The 15,804-nt window shown below is 40.0% G+C and overlaps 1 protein-coding gene across 1 annotated transcript in view; it reads right to left on the bottom strand.

Annotated features, from left to right (window-relative positions):
- Positions 1-5,463: 5,463 nt before the first annotated feature.
- The window catches only part of CDH17 (cadherin 17), a 68,841-nt gene continuing 58,500 nt past the window's right edge, over positions 5,464-15,804 (bottom strand). The window contains exons 13-17 of the mRNA XM_049853898.1: positions 11,502-11,632; positions 9,516-9,755; positions 7,990-8,106; positions 7,742-7,855; positions 5,464-5,564 (exon numbers count right to left, since the gene is read on the bottom strand). Coding sequence (XP_049709855.1) covers positions 5,464-5,564; positions 7,742-7,855; positions 7,990-8,106; positions 9,516-9,755; positions 11,502-11,632 — 703 coding nt within the window. The remainder of the gene's footprint in view (positions 5,565-7,741; positions 7,856-7,989; positions 8,107-9,515; positions 9,756-11,501; positions 11,633-15,804) is intronic.

Raw genomic sequence — 15,804 nt, 5'->3', positions numbered from 1 at the left:
TTGAAAGTTTGGCTGCTAACCAAAAGGTCGAATCTACCAGCTGCTCCTTGGAAACCCCATGGGACAGTTCTATTCTGTCTTATAGGGTCACTGTGAGTTGGAATTGAGTCAACGGCAATTTTTTGCTTTCTTTTTTAAAACTCAGGTCAGGTTAGGACCCACCCTACTCCAGTATAACTTCATGTTAACTACTAATGTCTTCAAAGATCCTGTTTCCAAACAAAGTCATGTTCACAGGTAGCAGGAAATTAAGACTTCAACATATCTTTTGGGGGAGCAAAATTCCATCCATAAAAATGTCTTCCCCTTCAGGATTACCAACCGTCTTCAGAGGCTGTCCACCTTGTCTTGAGGGCCGAGATGGCTTACAAATGACTAACACATAGCAGATACTCAGGAAATAACTTTGAAAAGTTGAATGGAGCTTGCACCATGCTGGTATATTTTGTTCCAGGCCTCTGTGGAATATGATCCACATGCAAATAAAATATGAATATGCAAAATGAAAAGCAATAAAGTGAGAAATAATTGTTTGAACCACAAAAAATACTTTTTTTTTTTTTTTACATTGTCTATAAGATTCCTTTCAATGGCCAATTCTCCAAAAGTGCACAAGAGGTTCACTATAAACAAATGTGTATTTTTAGAGTCACTTTTTAGAGATGTGTCTGTGGCGAAAAGTGAGGTATTGTTGCTTATTGCTCAGCTCTGGGGTACAAAGGGGGGCTGCCCACCTGCAAGTGAGAGTCAGCTTCTGGGTTGACATTTTCAGGTTCCCAGGTCTGCAGTCCCTGGGCTGCTCTTGTTAGAGGGTGGAAGCATCTCTGCAAAAGGGAGTGGAGTGTGGAGAGGAATAACTCTTTAAGAAGGGATGTCTCCTACTTTGCTCTGAGCTCCGGGTCACAGTTTCTGTCTGTGCCAGCCTGGGAAAGGGTGAGGGCAGGACAGGTGTGGTGTAAAGATGCCCAGGAAGTTGAGAGGTTTGGGAAGTCCATGTTATGAAGAAGGATCCTGATTCAGGCTCAAAAAAGGATCAGATTCCACACAGATCTGGAACTAATTTGGCCCCCCAGGGATTTTCTGGAACAGGGGTTCTTAGCTATGATTGCACATTAGAATCTTTTGGGTAGATTTTATAAAAAGGTTAGGACCCCATCCCCAGATATATAATTCAATTGGGAGTGGGACTCTGGGACAATATTTTCTAAAGGCTCCCCCAGATGATTCTAACCTGCGCCCACTGAGAACCCCTATATTAGAAGTTGACCCTTTAACACTTGAGCACACTGAGTAAGGTTGGCTTTTGTGAGGGGACATTTGGGAGCAGTATGCATGTTTGGGGGTGTTTCAGGGGCACGTGTGTATTATGTATATGCTGTGTGTGGACATTTTCACACACATAACATGTACATTAACATGTACAATATATGTGACACGTAAGAATGCATGTGAAGGCAGAAATAACACTAGCCCTGAGATATTCTCCTCACTTACATAAATTCTACAACTGAATGCTACTTTCTCTTAGTTATTATTTTAAAATCTCTTTTAAAACATTGATATTGCAAGATAATTGTTTTTTTGAGTAACCAAACCAAACCCGTTGCTGCCGAGTCAATTACGACTCATAGCCACCCTATAGGACAGAGTAGAACTGCCCCGTAGGGTTTCCAAGGTAGATTTGAACTGCCGACCTTTTGGTTCGCAGGTGTAGTTCTTACCCACTGCACCAAGAGAGCTCCAAAACACTGGTGTTTTTAAGGTCCCAAGTTTAACAAGCTTCCGTGATGCATATAGCACTGGCAGCAATTATTCCCTTTTGTACTTGATACTTCCTAGGCAATCTCAGCTTCCTGCCTCTGGGTTGTCTATACCCAACACCCTGAGATCTCCACTCTTGATTTACTTCCCAGAAGCCCCTGAGACTTTCTACAGAGCTTCTCACAAAATCTGCTACCCGTCCCCCATGCTCCCAAGTCTCCTCGGTCTCACAGCTATTTTTTAACCATTCAGAAGTTCTTGAATGCGTTGTCATTGACAGACCTCATTGAGAATTACAGCCAGCTCTGAGACCTGGGATGCTTGAATGGGACATTCGGGCCTGTGTGTAGGGAAAAGGGGGGTGGTGAGATGGGAGTTTAAGGGGTCTTTGAAGATACTGTAAATGAAAAGGATCAGAGTTACACCATTTCTTTTAGTTCAGATTTTGTCAAAAACATGGCACTTAAAAAGCAACAGCATAAGTGGTCAAAACAAATTAGCTATGTCATTTACTCTTCAGCAAAAAATTACAGGAGTCACTATGAGCCACAGTAGCGCTGAAAGAGATTCTTGTCTTCTGAGAAGTCCCAGACTAGTAGAGAATATCAAATGGCTCTAATAGTAGAACATAAAAGGGGCCATAAGCAAGGCACAAATAGCCACATTTTTTGGTTGCAAGGGGCAGAAATCCAATAAGCTTGAAGAAAAAAGGAATGTATTGGCTCACAGGATGAAAAAGTTCAGGGCCAGGTTGCCTTCAGACACAGCTGGATCCAGATACTCCACATCTTGAAAAATTTCTCCTCCCATCTCTTGAGTCTCTGTTGTTCTCATTCTCAGGCTGGCTCACCTTTCTCTTGTGGTGTTAGGCTTCTCTGAGCTTACTTCCTACTAGTTTAGCAAATTCCCTGAAGAGAGAGCTCTTTTCTAAGGGCTTGAGCTAAAATTCTAGAACTGAGTCTCACTGAGATGAAGTCTCCATCTCTAGAGCTGGGGGAATTGGGAAAACCATGGGGTTGTCTTACCCAAACTATATAGAATGCAGTTGGGCAGAGGGAGTAGGAGGGATGTTGCTCAGTAGGAATTCAAGCCATTCTTACCTGTAAAAGAAGGAATGGATCCTGACTAGATAAACAGTTTTTCTCACCACAGTATGGAAGGTCTGATGAGGCTGTGGTCAAGTTTCCTTCAGGAAATCAGAGAAGGCTTCCCAGAGGCACCGTATGTAAACTGGTACTTCAAAAATGGGTAGGATCTGTTCATTGGACAATGAGTGGGGTGAAGGAGAGAGCCCACAGGGAGAAGAAACCCAAGAGCAGTGTGACTACTAATGAACATTTTTGGATAAGAAAGCTCCATGTGATCAGGTGACAACAGCGGTCCTGAGAAGTAACATCGAGTTCAGGTAGGAGAAACTCCCTGACTTCACCTTAGCAGACCTGCCTGGGGACTGCCTCAGTGGTTCAGGAACAATGATATGATTTCCTGAAAATAAGCAGGACAAGCAATTTAAAGTGAACTTAATGTCACATCATAGTCACTCCTTGATAAAAACCACACAAGTTAAATATCTATATAAGCTGCTGAGAAAGTTGAAATATTCTGCAGCTTGGGATATAGTTTGTGAAGTAAATTTGTTTTATATATATGTATACACGTACACACACATATGTATATATACATATATATATATACCTTCTCACTTATCGACTATCTCGTTATCCAACACTTCACATTTATGACAATAGTAACAAATCTACTATCTGACCATTTTGCACATTAATGATGTACATTTGGCAGTAATGAACTCCGAGGTACAAGGCAAGAATAACCCTGGCTATGATGGTTAAGGTTATGTGTCAACTTGGCTAAGCCATGATTCTCAGTGGTTTGGCAGTTACATAAAAGATGTAATTTGGTAGTTATGTAATGATGTAGTCATCCTCCATTTTGTGATCTGAATGTGGTCAATCCTTCCTTTTTGCATAACTCCAATTTTGCATAATGACCTGGTCTTTGGAAACTAACCATGTTGATAAGTGAGGAGAGGGTGTGTATAATTGTTTTGCCTCTCCATGTTAGGTGAAGCAGGACAGAACCTTACACATTATGAGGCTCCCAATGAGTCCCATGTGAAAGGACAGGTAGAATAGTTTGAGGCACAGTATAGTATTACACATAAAAAACTACTATATCCAAACCTGTTGCCATCAAGTCTATCCCAACTCACAGTGACACTATATGACAGAATAGAACTGCCCCATAGGGTTTCCAAGGCTGTAATCTTTATGGAAGCAGACTGCCACATCCTTCTCCCGCAGAACAGCTGCTGGGTTCCAACCACTAACATTTCAGTTAGCATCACTAGGGCTTCTTAAGAAAGCTATACTGGGGTCTTAAATATAGACTTAGGGTATTTTCTTTTGTTTTACATTTTTACCTTTAAAAATATAATAGAACCCTACGAAAAGGGTTATTTATAGAAATCACAACCCATGGCTTACTTCAGCAGTCATCGTAGGCACCTTTTCACATATGAGCTCTTTTTCATGGTTGAAAATTCTGGGAGGTTATGTAATGTTGAATGCTACCAAGGCTTAAATGAGGTGCCAGACAACAGCTCCAGGCCTAGAAATGCTTCCAAATCTCCAAGGTTCTCTTACTTAAAAATTTAAAATTCCTAGTGTATCTGTCTTGAACACCTCAATCCACAGTCATGTTAGCAGTGAATTTTTATTTTATTTTAGACTCGTCTTCTTGGGAAAATTATACATGGGAGGCAATTTTGACAAATAATAGATAACCATTGTTAGCTGGTCCTTCCTTTCAACAAATATAAGGAACAAGGAACCAGAGCCAAAGAGATCCAACCTTTATTCTTGATTTTTTTTCCATACTTCTTTCATGAGTCCTTATTTTTCCCTACCCATTAAATAAGTAATAACCAAAACTTTACTAATATACACATAAAGAAAACATGCACAGCATGACAGGTAGTGAGTAAACCTGGTAAGTTTTTGGGTTTCTGTACCAAGGTTTATGAAATGGGGCTGGCCTCTGTGAAAACACAGCAGCTTGTCTGAATACCTCCTGTGGGTCTGTGTCGTCCCCGAGTTAAAAAAAAAAAAAAAAACTCAGTAAAAGAGTGGCGTGGTAAAACCACGCTGGGTAAAAGAGGACTAATAACAACACAGAAGAGTTTTTGTTCACACTAAGGGAGAAGGTTGCTTATTTCTTTTTCTCTGAGACCCCACTTTGTTCTTTTCCCTTGACAAATGTTTTTAAATTAATGAAATACCAAGGAGACATCAATGAGTGGGACAAAGAATGGAATTGGAAAAAGCATAAATGGGATCTGAGAAGTTCTGTGGTGGAAAACTGATAAACCAAGCTCCTTACGAAGAAAAAATGTACAAAACATTTAATCAGCCTATCTTTTCCTACGGGGGAAAATAGATACATTTTTGTTTGGGGATAAGTAGCTAAGAGTTTTGCAGAGGGGAAAAATGTCATGGGAAAATGGAAAATAACTCTAGCATCTATAGCACATGAAATACCTAAGAGTAGTAAAATAATAGAAGGCAAGGGGGAATAGCTGTAAAAAATTATACACACATTGGATGAAAGGTAAAATTAGGGGACTAAATGGTTGTGTTATTGAAATGTTACTTGGTACATAAATTCGAACATTCCTTTTCAAATTCAACTGCTCAGAGGTCTGACTTCAGATGGCTGAACATTCTCAGTCTTAGCCTTGCCTTTATCCTTCTTCATACGGATAAACACAACTGCTAAAATTATACCTAAAAGAGAAAGTTCATGGTCAAATAGATGGAATCTTAAAAATGTACGGTCACATTCATTTATAAAGTATTATCATCGTAGGAAAAAATAACTCATGTAATTTCATTCTTGTTTGTGATTCAACAAAGTTTCATTGCCCTGGTGAATAAGGAACCCCAAGTATTTGCTATCTTGGACAAGCAAGCTTATCACTTATCTTTTTTCAGTAAGTATGTACCAAGCTCCAAAACATGGCTAACCTGGTTCTCTACCAAGGAATATATGACCTAATGTCCCACCTACTCTACGGACTAAATAAAATAAGTACGTAGGCATATGACAGAGTTCCTAAACTTTGTATGCACTCAATAAATACCGATTCCAGTTCTTCTTCCCCTTTCCCTAGAAGGAGCAGTCTAATCAGAACAGCCAGGCGTAGGTGACTATTCACCTACCAAAAGCCTACTTTCCATGGGTCCACAGCAAGTATCATATTTTCTTTTGTATCTTCTCCATGACTCCTGCCTATGTTGTTGAGAGACCTTGAGTAGACTACCTAAAGCTTCTGGTTTCTTCCACTTCTGAACGCCTATAAAATTAGATTGTATATGTTAACACTAAATGTATACTATAAATCAGAGACTGATATGAAAAAGGGAAGTTGTTTTAAGAAAATTAACCTGGTAGTAACTTTACAGGAGGAATCAGGACAGAAAAGACTAGTAGCTCAAAGGCTCGTTAAGAATCTTTGAAGAATCCCAACCCTAATTTTAAAAGGGTAAGGATATGAAACGGTAAGATCTCACTACTTCTATCTCTATATATCCCCAAACTCTTCCAACTTTTAACTTGTGGTAAAATTATGAGATTAAATGGCTGTGTTAGAAAATGCTACTTGGTGTATAAACTGAAACATTCTTTCAAGGCTAGAAAGCAAATTAGGTAAGAAAAGTTACAGAGGTCATATATTCCTTGATTAAAAAAAAAAAAAAGCCAAACCCAGTGCCGTCGAGTCGATTCCGACTCATAGCGACCCTATAGGACAGAGTAGAACTGGCCCATAGAGTTTCCAAGGAGCGCCTGGTGGATTTGAACTGCTGACCTTTTGGTTAGCAGCCGTAGCACTTAACCACTACGCCACCAGGGTTTCCATTCCTTGATAGAACCAGGCAATTTTTCTCAGGCAGACATGATGATTGCCATGCACATGTTTAGATGGGTAGAGGCCATGCCATGAAGGGCCTTCCAGGTCATAATAAGGAGTTTGGACTGACAGGTATACGGGAATGAGATCCCTTTTAGATCCATGAAACAGAGTCTAATGTTATAGGATGGATGGTATGAGAAAAGATCAGATTCTGCAAGAACAATTAAGACTATTTAGAAAAACCCCACAGTTCTTTTCAAAGAGAAAAGATGTGAAGCTGTGTAAACCCCTTTAGTTCTATTCCTATGTATCCCAAACCCTTCACTTGAGAGCACATGAGTTGATGAAGTATCTATTTCCAGTCTTTAACTGGTGTTGAGGACAACAGTAAAGAGAGAGTAATTACTATGGTAGACACTGAGCTGTTCACAAAAAATGAAACAGCTAGAACAGAGGACTTTGCTGTCTTCCCAAGCTGGAGGCCAAGGCAGAGTCAGGGCTGTGATACAATGGAGTTAATCTGGGGCTATAAAAAATCAGAGTTCACAGCTATGAAAATATAGAAAGGGAAACTCCACGACATTTCAGGTATGTAGGTGTCTTCACTGTAAGGCTAACATCTACCTCTTCAAACAATGGCAGACTAGAATATTTAACGGTGACTGTAGGGTCTGTGTACATCTTGCCCATCCCTGTAACCCCGTTATCAAGCACCATGGCTGACACACAGCAAGGGAGCAGATGCTGCATTTCCTGTTCCTTCATCATGAAAGCTTGGCAACTAGGCATAACATACAACAATTTATGCTTTAAAGCATCTTATGTTATATTTCCCAACTAATCAGTAAGGTGATGATGCGTAAAGGGCAGTATTAAAGCAGTATCTCCCAACCAAGAACATTTGATATGGTTTACTGGTGATCTATATCCTTGGCTATTGCTTACATTGCCATTTGCCATACAGACCAGCCCAGGAAGACAGACCCTGAAGTAAGCTCATGTTTCTGAGGCTCAGGAAAGGAGCCCTTCAATCTGAGAAATTATACTCACCAATGACCAAGAAAACGGTCAGGAGTATACCAACTGCCATGCCCACAGTGGGCTTCCCACGCTGGTAACCTACTGACCGGAAACACCTTCCTTCCACACATGTGCAGAAAGTAACTGGAAAGCAGAAGAGTATTTGTAGTATACTTTTCTAAGTGAATATTTGCATAATTCTACATCAAAAAAAAAAAAGAATTCCCTCAAACTACCCATAGTGACAGACACCATCCTAAGTTGCCTGCAATACCTACTTGGTAAAGAGACAGTCCCTTCCGTGGGTGGCCGACCCATATCGTTGATGCGGACTGAGATGTCGTAAACTCTCTCTTCGAAGTGTGTGTGCCTGGTGGAAAGTCTGGCATGAGTGCCTGTCAGAACAAGAAAAAAATGAATGACATGAAAACACAACTTCAGACCCTGGATCACCAGGAATAAAACTTGTCTTTGCGTCATAGAATAAGGCTGACTGGGAATTGGTTAGGTATGCTGTGGAGTGAAGGCATCCAAAGTTCTGTCACTGTACTTGTACTTTCTCATAATGTAAAAAAAAGAGCTAAGGCATCCTATAAATCGTCAATTCATTGTTGCTGTATAGAAATGAGATACAAAATATATAGCACGGTTATTGGAGACTACCTAACGGAGCTTCTGTAGACTTGATCCTGAGTTTCAAATCTGCCACTCATTAGGTATGTGCCACTGGATAAGCCATAACATCTGTAGGCCTCAGAATCCCATCAAGTCCTGAAATAAGGGGATGAATGATATTCTACTTGATTTTCACAGTATTTATTATTTTTTCCTTCTCTTACAGAAAATTAAGAGTAAAAAACAACACGAAGCCTCAAATTTCTAAAGATGGTTTTGGTCTTGTTGTAATTCATTCCTCTTATACCCTCCCCCTGTTCGTATATTTGCCTAGATTTTTGTCCAGAATTTGGAGAAATGCTTTTATACTTAAAAATTATTACGGCCCACACTTCCATAATTAGCCCCGTAACCCACTGCCGTCTAGTCGATTCTGACTCATAGCGACCCTATAGGACGGAGTAGAACTGCCCCATAGAGTTTCCAAGGAGGGCCTGGTGGATTCAAACTGCTGACATTTTGGTTAGCAGCTATAGCACTTAACCACTATGCCACCAACACCAACAACATGGCTAAATCTCAAAATAATTATGCTAAGTGAAAGAAGCCAGACATAAAAAGAGTACATACTGTATTACTCCATTTAGCTAAAATTCTTGAAAATGCAAACTCATCTATAGTCGCAGAAAACACATTGGTGGTTGCCTGGAGGATGGGCAGGGAGACTTGGGAAGGAGGGGTTCCAGCAGGGCATGAAAAAACTTTGGGGGGTGATGGAAATACTATCGTGATTGTGGTAATGGCTTCAGTGGGGTATACATATATCAACTCTTACAAAGTACATTTTAAACATGGGCCATTTACTGTATATTAATTATATTTCACTAAAGCTGTTTTTAAAAATTATTATGACATCTGTTTCTCATTGGGAAATTAGCAAATGCTGCTCAGATTGTCCGGCTCTCCATCTACACTCAGGGGGATGCTGTGTGGTAACACTCTTTCCTCCCTCCAAAGCTCAAGGCATTCTTCCCTCTGGAGAGCTTCCCTGAGCGGGTTTCACAACACAAGCTTCTTTCCTAGAACATAGAAGGAAGCTCTGTGATCAGTATTGCAAGCCCACATAGGAAATGAAACCTAATCCCATCATCCATCCGTGTTTTTCTCGATGTACTTTGTGACAACTCACCATTGATTCTGGAAACTTCCCAGTCCTTTTGTAAGCTCTCACTGCCAAGGGCAAACGTAAACTGTGGGCCTCGAAATGATCGCTGATCATCATCAGTGGCTTCAAAAATTAAACTTTCAGGTGCTTTGAGGGGATGGCAGAAGAACAAGCCTGTGTAGTCCTTGGCCAGCCGTGGGGCATTATCATTCACATCCATTAGGGTCAGGTGGAAACTCGCCACAGATGCCAAGGAGGAGTGACCTGAGGATGGATTGAAACACTTATCAACTCTTTCCTTTTTCTTTTTAATAAAATGAAAAACCAGCTGCTGTCGAAGTCAACTCCAGCTCATGGCAACCACCTGTGTGCACAGTAGAACGGCTCCATAGGGTTTTCAATAGCCGACTTTCAGAAGTAGTAGATCACCACATCTTTCCTCCAAGGAACCTCTGAGTGGACTCAAACCCCTATCCTTTTGGTTAGCACCCAAGTGTGTTAACCATTTGCACCATGACAAAACTCGTTTTTAATAAGAAAGGACATTTCCCTTTCTTAAAAAAAAAAAAATTACAATTCAAGCAGCGAGGTGGTAGAAAGAAGACGTGCTTTTGAAATCAAAAGACCTGGTTTCATTACTGCTTAAAACACCTCAATGATAATAATAATAATTAAGATTTATGTGCCAAAAGCTGCACTCATATTTTACGCACATTACTTCAAAACGTCCCTGATACATATTTACAGACTCAGCCAGAAACTTCCTGCTGGTTAATTGGGAGGTTTAAATCAAGAGTTAAACGTATACAACATGGAAGTGGAATGTGCTTAACTGCAAGCAAGCAAGGGAGAAAGAGAGCCTGGTCCAAAGCAAGGCCCACCCAGCTCACACATCCTCGTTCCAAAACTGGCACGTGGTTTTTCTTCCTACCCTTTTTGGTTTAACTTTACCACGCTTTCGTTTTTCTTAATCTTTTTGTATGCAGAACTCATTTTTAGGATTCCTTTCTCTGTTCTTTCCAGCTCCCAACCCTGGAATTCACATTTTGAGCTTATTTTTGCATCTAAAATTATATTTATCTAGTAATAATTCATTCAATTCTCTCTTTTTTAATTTTGTGAACCAAGCAGATGTATCTACCAACTATTTATAGCCTCTGATCATCATAAGATCAACAGAACTCCCATTCTAAGTTGACTCAAATCCACTTAAATGAGAAGAAACTCAATGTTTTACTTTCCAGCCTTATAACTGGTAAGTCTGATGTTTCCGCGAGGCTTTTTTGTTTTTAATATTGGAAACTCCCTAGAACTCTATATTTGGAACTGGTAGGCATTATATATCACCATGACTGAACTGAACAAGATGCAAAGATTACATGAGGATTGTTCAAACATCCTTGGCTTATCTATGTAATACCCTTTCTTCTCAAAAGTTCACCCCATTCCACCTAAACACAGAGAGCCAAGTCCACCCAAGGCCACCTGGATCAGAATCTCGGGGGTCAGACTCCCAGTCTCTCTATCTAGCAAGCTCCTCAGGTGTTTCTGACACACATGGAAATGTAAGAATACTGAATTAAAGCATTTCCATTTCAAACACGATGAGGCCCGAGGGACTGCGATTTAAGGCTGAAGGAGAAAATAATGGTCTCAGTTAGCAGGGCACCACTGGCCCCACTTACCCACTCCCTGGAGAAACACCACAACCACTTCAGAAGAAGGGAGAGGGGAGAGTTTATCCAGGGACTGGAGAACCATCCTAGAAGAAGCTGTAGTCCCTAGAAAACCATGAGAGTGAGCAGCACCCCAAAAGCCGGGCCGGCCTCTAGATACTACCTACCCGAAAGAAGGCGTTCTCAAGTGCACGGGTGGGTCATATCTTTAACAAAACCAAGAGGGGTGAGCACTTTCTTCACTTTTGTATTCTTCCACTTCAAGGTACTAATATTGTGGCAATCAGCCCACTCAAGTTTTCCATCTGCCCCCCATCTCTATTTTTTTACTCACCTATTTCAGTGGCCACAACTTGTACCCGATATAGACTCTCAGTTTCCCTGTCCAGCTTCCCCGCACTAAAGATCTCACCAGTGACAGGGTTAATTTTGAGCCAACCTCTCTTGTCTTCTCTCAGGGAATAACTTCATAAAGTGAAGAGAGCAAAAAGAAAACTTATATTACTCCGCATGAAAACGTGAAAATATATTATACATCATTATACTATCAGGTAAGCATTATCATTTGTATATTATTTATAATATAGGTAAGGGAAAATAATCTAATACCAGTAACGCCTAATGTCAAAGGAGGGTTTATTCGTCCTTATGAGGTGGTGGTTGTGCTTGTTTTATGGGGAAAGGTATTGTCACAAACACTGGAAAAAATCTAGTAACCGAAGAATTCAAATTAAAGCAAACTGGAGATATCTTTTAAAATCTATTAGCAAGCCATTTCCTCCAAAACGAACAAGGAAATGAGAAAACTTGAACACTCAATGCTGGAGACGTGGCGTGAAATTGGTGGATACACACAGGCTGCTGGTGGCACAGTGAATTCCATCATTTTACAGAGACCCATTGAGGGCTTAGTAAATATCAGGCAGTGGACCAAGGGAGGAGATTACAAAGGGGGATCTCAGAGAAGACAGATATGTAACCTAGCCAGATAATTTCAATTAAATGTGATAAATACAAAGTAAGGAGCCCTATGGAATCTCAAAAATGTTTATGGAAATCAGAGTCCAAGTTTATGAAAATCAGAGATGTCTTTCTGAAGGAATAAATGCTAACTAAAGCAAAAAGACTTAGAAGAAAGGCCTGGCAACCTAATTCTGAAAGATCACAGCCATTGAAAACCCTATGCAGTGCAATTCTGCTCTGAAACACCTGGGTTTGTCGTGAGTTGGAATTGACTTGAAGGCAACTGGTTTGGGTTTCTTTCTTTTTTCTTTTTTTTTAAAGCAAGAAGAATGGACACTTTAAGCAGATGGGATTTCCTGAACTAAGGCAGAGGAGGTAAAAAACAGCTTGGTGGGTATTGTGAAATCAGGCATTTCAGTAGTGTTGAGATATGTACGGGAAGCAATGGATGGCAAAAGATGAGGCGGAAGAAATTGAAGAGAACCAGGTCATGGAAAGCAATGGGCAGCCATCTAAAGGTGTTAAGCAGGAAGGTGACCAGTAGATTTGTGTTTTCAATGGAACTCAATGTGGCTGAGTGAAAGATAAATTTGAGAAGGACAACACAAAAACCCAAGGAAAACCAATTGGTTTCCTTTGGAAACCAACACATAATAGCCATGAGGATGTCCATATTCTTAGACTGAATAATCACCCTTCTGGAAAGTTTTCCTTAAAAAAAAAATTAACAGAAGTTAAGAAAGAATGACATAGAATGGTTATGGAAAAAAATTTCTATAATAATAAAATACTGGAAATAACCTGTCTCCAAGAACAAGAAAATGATTGAAAAGTTATGGCATGTTAGATAATTAAGTTAATTTTTTCCAGTTTTTTGGAAAGTATATTCTATGTGCCAAGTACTGCATGTATTAAGCTGTGTTCATAGTGATGAACAAGAAATCCTCTGTACTCAGGATGGGAAATCTTCTAGGGTTTCGAGACAGGAATCAAATGATCAGATTTTCTTTTTAAAAGCATCTCTCTGCCCACAGCACTGCAAATATGCAAATAGACTTAGAGTGGGGTGGGAGCATAAAAGGAGCAAAGATGGATCCAGAAGAAAGGTGACGGTGGCTTGGGCCATGGCAGATGTAGGGAGAAGTATGTGCATTCTGGATGTATTCCAGCAAAAGTGTCTGTAGTATTTGCTGATGGGTTGGATTAGGATCCACAGGATGCTGATGGACTCAAAGTTTGTGGGGCCAAGACAAAGAGATGAATTAAATTTCTCAGGCTAAAAACATTGGAGTCATCTTTAATTCCTTTTCACCCCAATTTTTATTTGAAACAATCTCAAATTTATAGTAAAGTTGCAAACATAGTGTTGCTGTTGTTGAGTGTCATCAAGTCGATTCCAACAGACAGCAACCCTATAGGACAGAGTAGAACTGCCCATAAGATTTCCTAAGCTGTCCTCTTTATGGGAGCAGATTCTCAGGTGTTTTCTCCAGAGGAGCTGCTGGTGGGTTCAAACCTCTGACTTTTTGATCAACAGCCAAGGGCTTAACCATTGCAAATACAGTACAAAGAATTTTTTTTCTGAATTACTTGAGAATAAATGGCTGACTTGTTGCCCTTTCACCCCCTAATACTTTTTTTCTTTTTTAGCCTTCATCTTCAGTTCTTTTTTTTAATTGTGTTTTAGGTAGAAGTTTACAGCTCAAGTTAACTTCTCATTCAAAATTTTATATACATATTGTTTTGTGACGTTGGTTGCAATCCCCACATTGTGACAGCACACTCCCCCTTTCCGCCCGGGATTCCCTGTGTCCACTCATCCAGTTCCTGTTCCTTCCTGCCTTCTCGTCCTGCTTTTGGACAGGAGCTGCCCGTGTGGTTTCGCATACTTGATTGAACTAAGAAGCACATTCTTCACATATGCTATTTTTTGTTCCATAGGCCTGTCTAATCTTTGTCTGAAAAGTGGGCTTCGGGAATGGTTTCAATTCTGGGTTAGCAGAGTGTCCAGGGGCCATAGTATCGGGGGTTCCTCCAGTGTCTGTCAGACCAGTAAGCCTGGTCTTATTACATGAATTTGAATTCTGTTCTATGTTTTTCTTCTGCTCTGTTCAGGACCCTCTTTGTGATTCTTGTCAGGGCAGTCGTTGGAGGCTAGCATTTTTCTTGGGTCTTTTGTTTTGTTTTCTTCATTCTCCTTTACTCCGGGTGGGATGGAACAAATAGATGTATCTTAGATGGCCACTCACAGGCTTTTCAGTCCCCAGGTGCTAATCACCAAAGTGGAATGTGGAACATTTTCTTTATAAATTTTTTTATGCCAATTCATCTTCAATTCTTAATTGATCTATCAGTAGCACAAGAGCTATTGATTACTCCTCATTCCTGAAACATTTTTTTTATTTGCTGCCCAGGACTACAGCGTACAGTATGCCCCTTCCCATGTCCCCTCGCTGGTTCTTCCTCTGCTTCCTGACCTCACCTTCATGGAATATATGTCATACCTTTGCCTTCACCCATCACAGGAATTTTCTTAAGTGTTCATAACAAATTGCATTTTTGTTTTCCTCACTCATAAATTCAAATTTTTATTCATTGTCTTTGACCATTGATTTTTATAGCACTCTTATGATGTAGGTAGATGCATTTGTTAAATAAGAAATGGTTGTAAAAGTTTAAGCATTTGCCCCACATCATAATTTGTGACTCTTGATACATGCAGTCATATCTACACTAAGCTATACAATGTAGACCCTACTCTTCTTTCACTTTTATGTTTGTCTTTATGAAACTAGGGAAAAGGTTAAAGAATAAAACAGGTGGGAACCTTACTCCTTGATGGACAATCAGAAAAAGGCCTTAGAACTCATTCCAAGTACCTAAGTGATAGCTCAGAGGAAGACAAGACTTCCCTTAAATGTTTAGAGAAACTTCGGGAAACACATGCTTTGGTTTAAGTCAGGCTACAATGTTTGGTATGCCAGAGACAGTAGGGCTAATGTTATACAAAAGCAGCAAAAGACCTGGATTCAAGTTCTACCTGTGCACTTACTAATTACATGATCTTAAATATGTTATAGCTATTGATATGGATATACTCATACACAGATATATCCTGGGAAAAGTTATTATTATTATACATTTTTAGGGAAAATAATTGAGAATTTCTAAGATGGAATGATTTACACATTTTGTTTAACTATCACATTTTTAATAAGTGAAGAAACTGAGGCACAGCAAGGTCAAAAGACTTGCACATAGTCATCTTTGAGTTAGTAGTGGAACCGTCACTAGAACGCAACCATTGTCCTTCCATGGGCCTCCCAGAGTTCTGGAAGTCCTGAGGATTTCCCATGCTCTTTCACCTCTGACCTTTGCACATTTGTTTGCCTGAAGCATCATTCTTCCCTTCCTCTCCCTACACGTATCTCTATTGCTCAACTCCTCTGAATCCTTTGGGTCTTAGTTTAGATGTTACTTCTTCCATGAGCCTTCCCTGACACTGCAAATCCAGATCAGAAGTCACCTCCTCCAAGTGCCTTCATAGCTCTGTCATGGTATTTAGTACCGAATTATGATTGCCTCTTTATTCATCTTTACCCACTACTAGACTATAAGCTCTGTTGAGGGGAAATGAAATATTTATCCATTGCTTTCTTCCAAAATGAGCCCAG

The sequence above is a fragment of the Elephas maximus genome, chromosome 15, assembly GCF_024166365.1.
Source record: "Elephas maximus indicus isolate mEleMax1 chromosome 15, mEleMax1 primary haplotype, whole genome shotgun sequence".
Classification (NCBI taxonomy): Eukaryota; Metazoa; Chordata; class Mammalia; order Proboscidea; family Elephantidae; genus Elephas; species Elephas maximus.
This window is presented reverse-complemented; position numbering and strand designations above follow the sequence as displayed.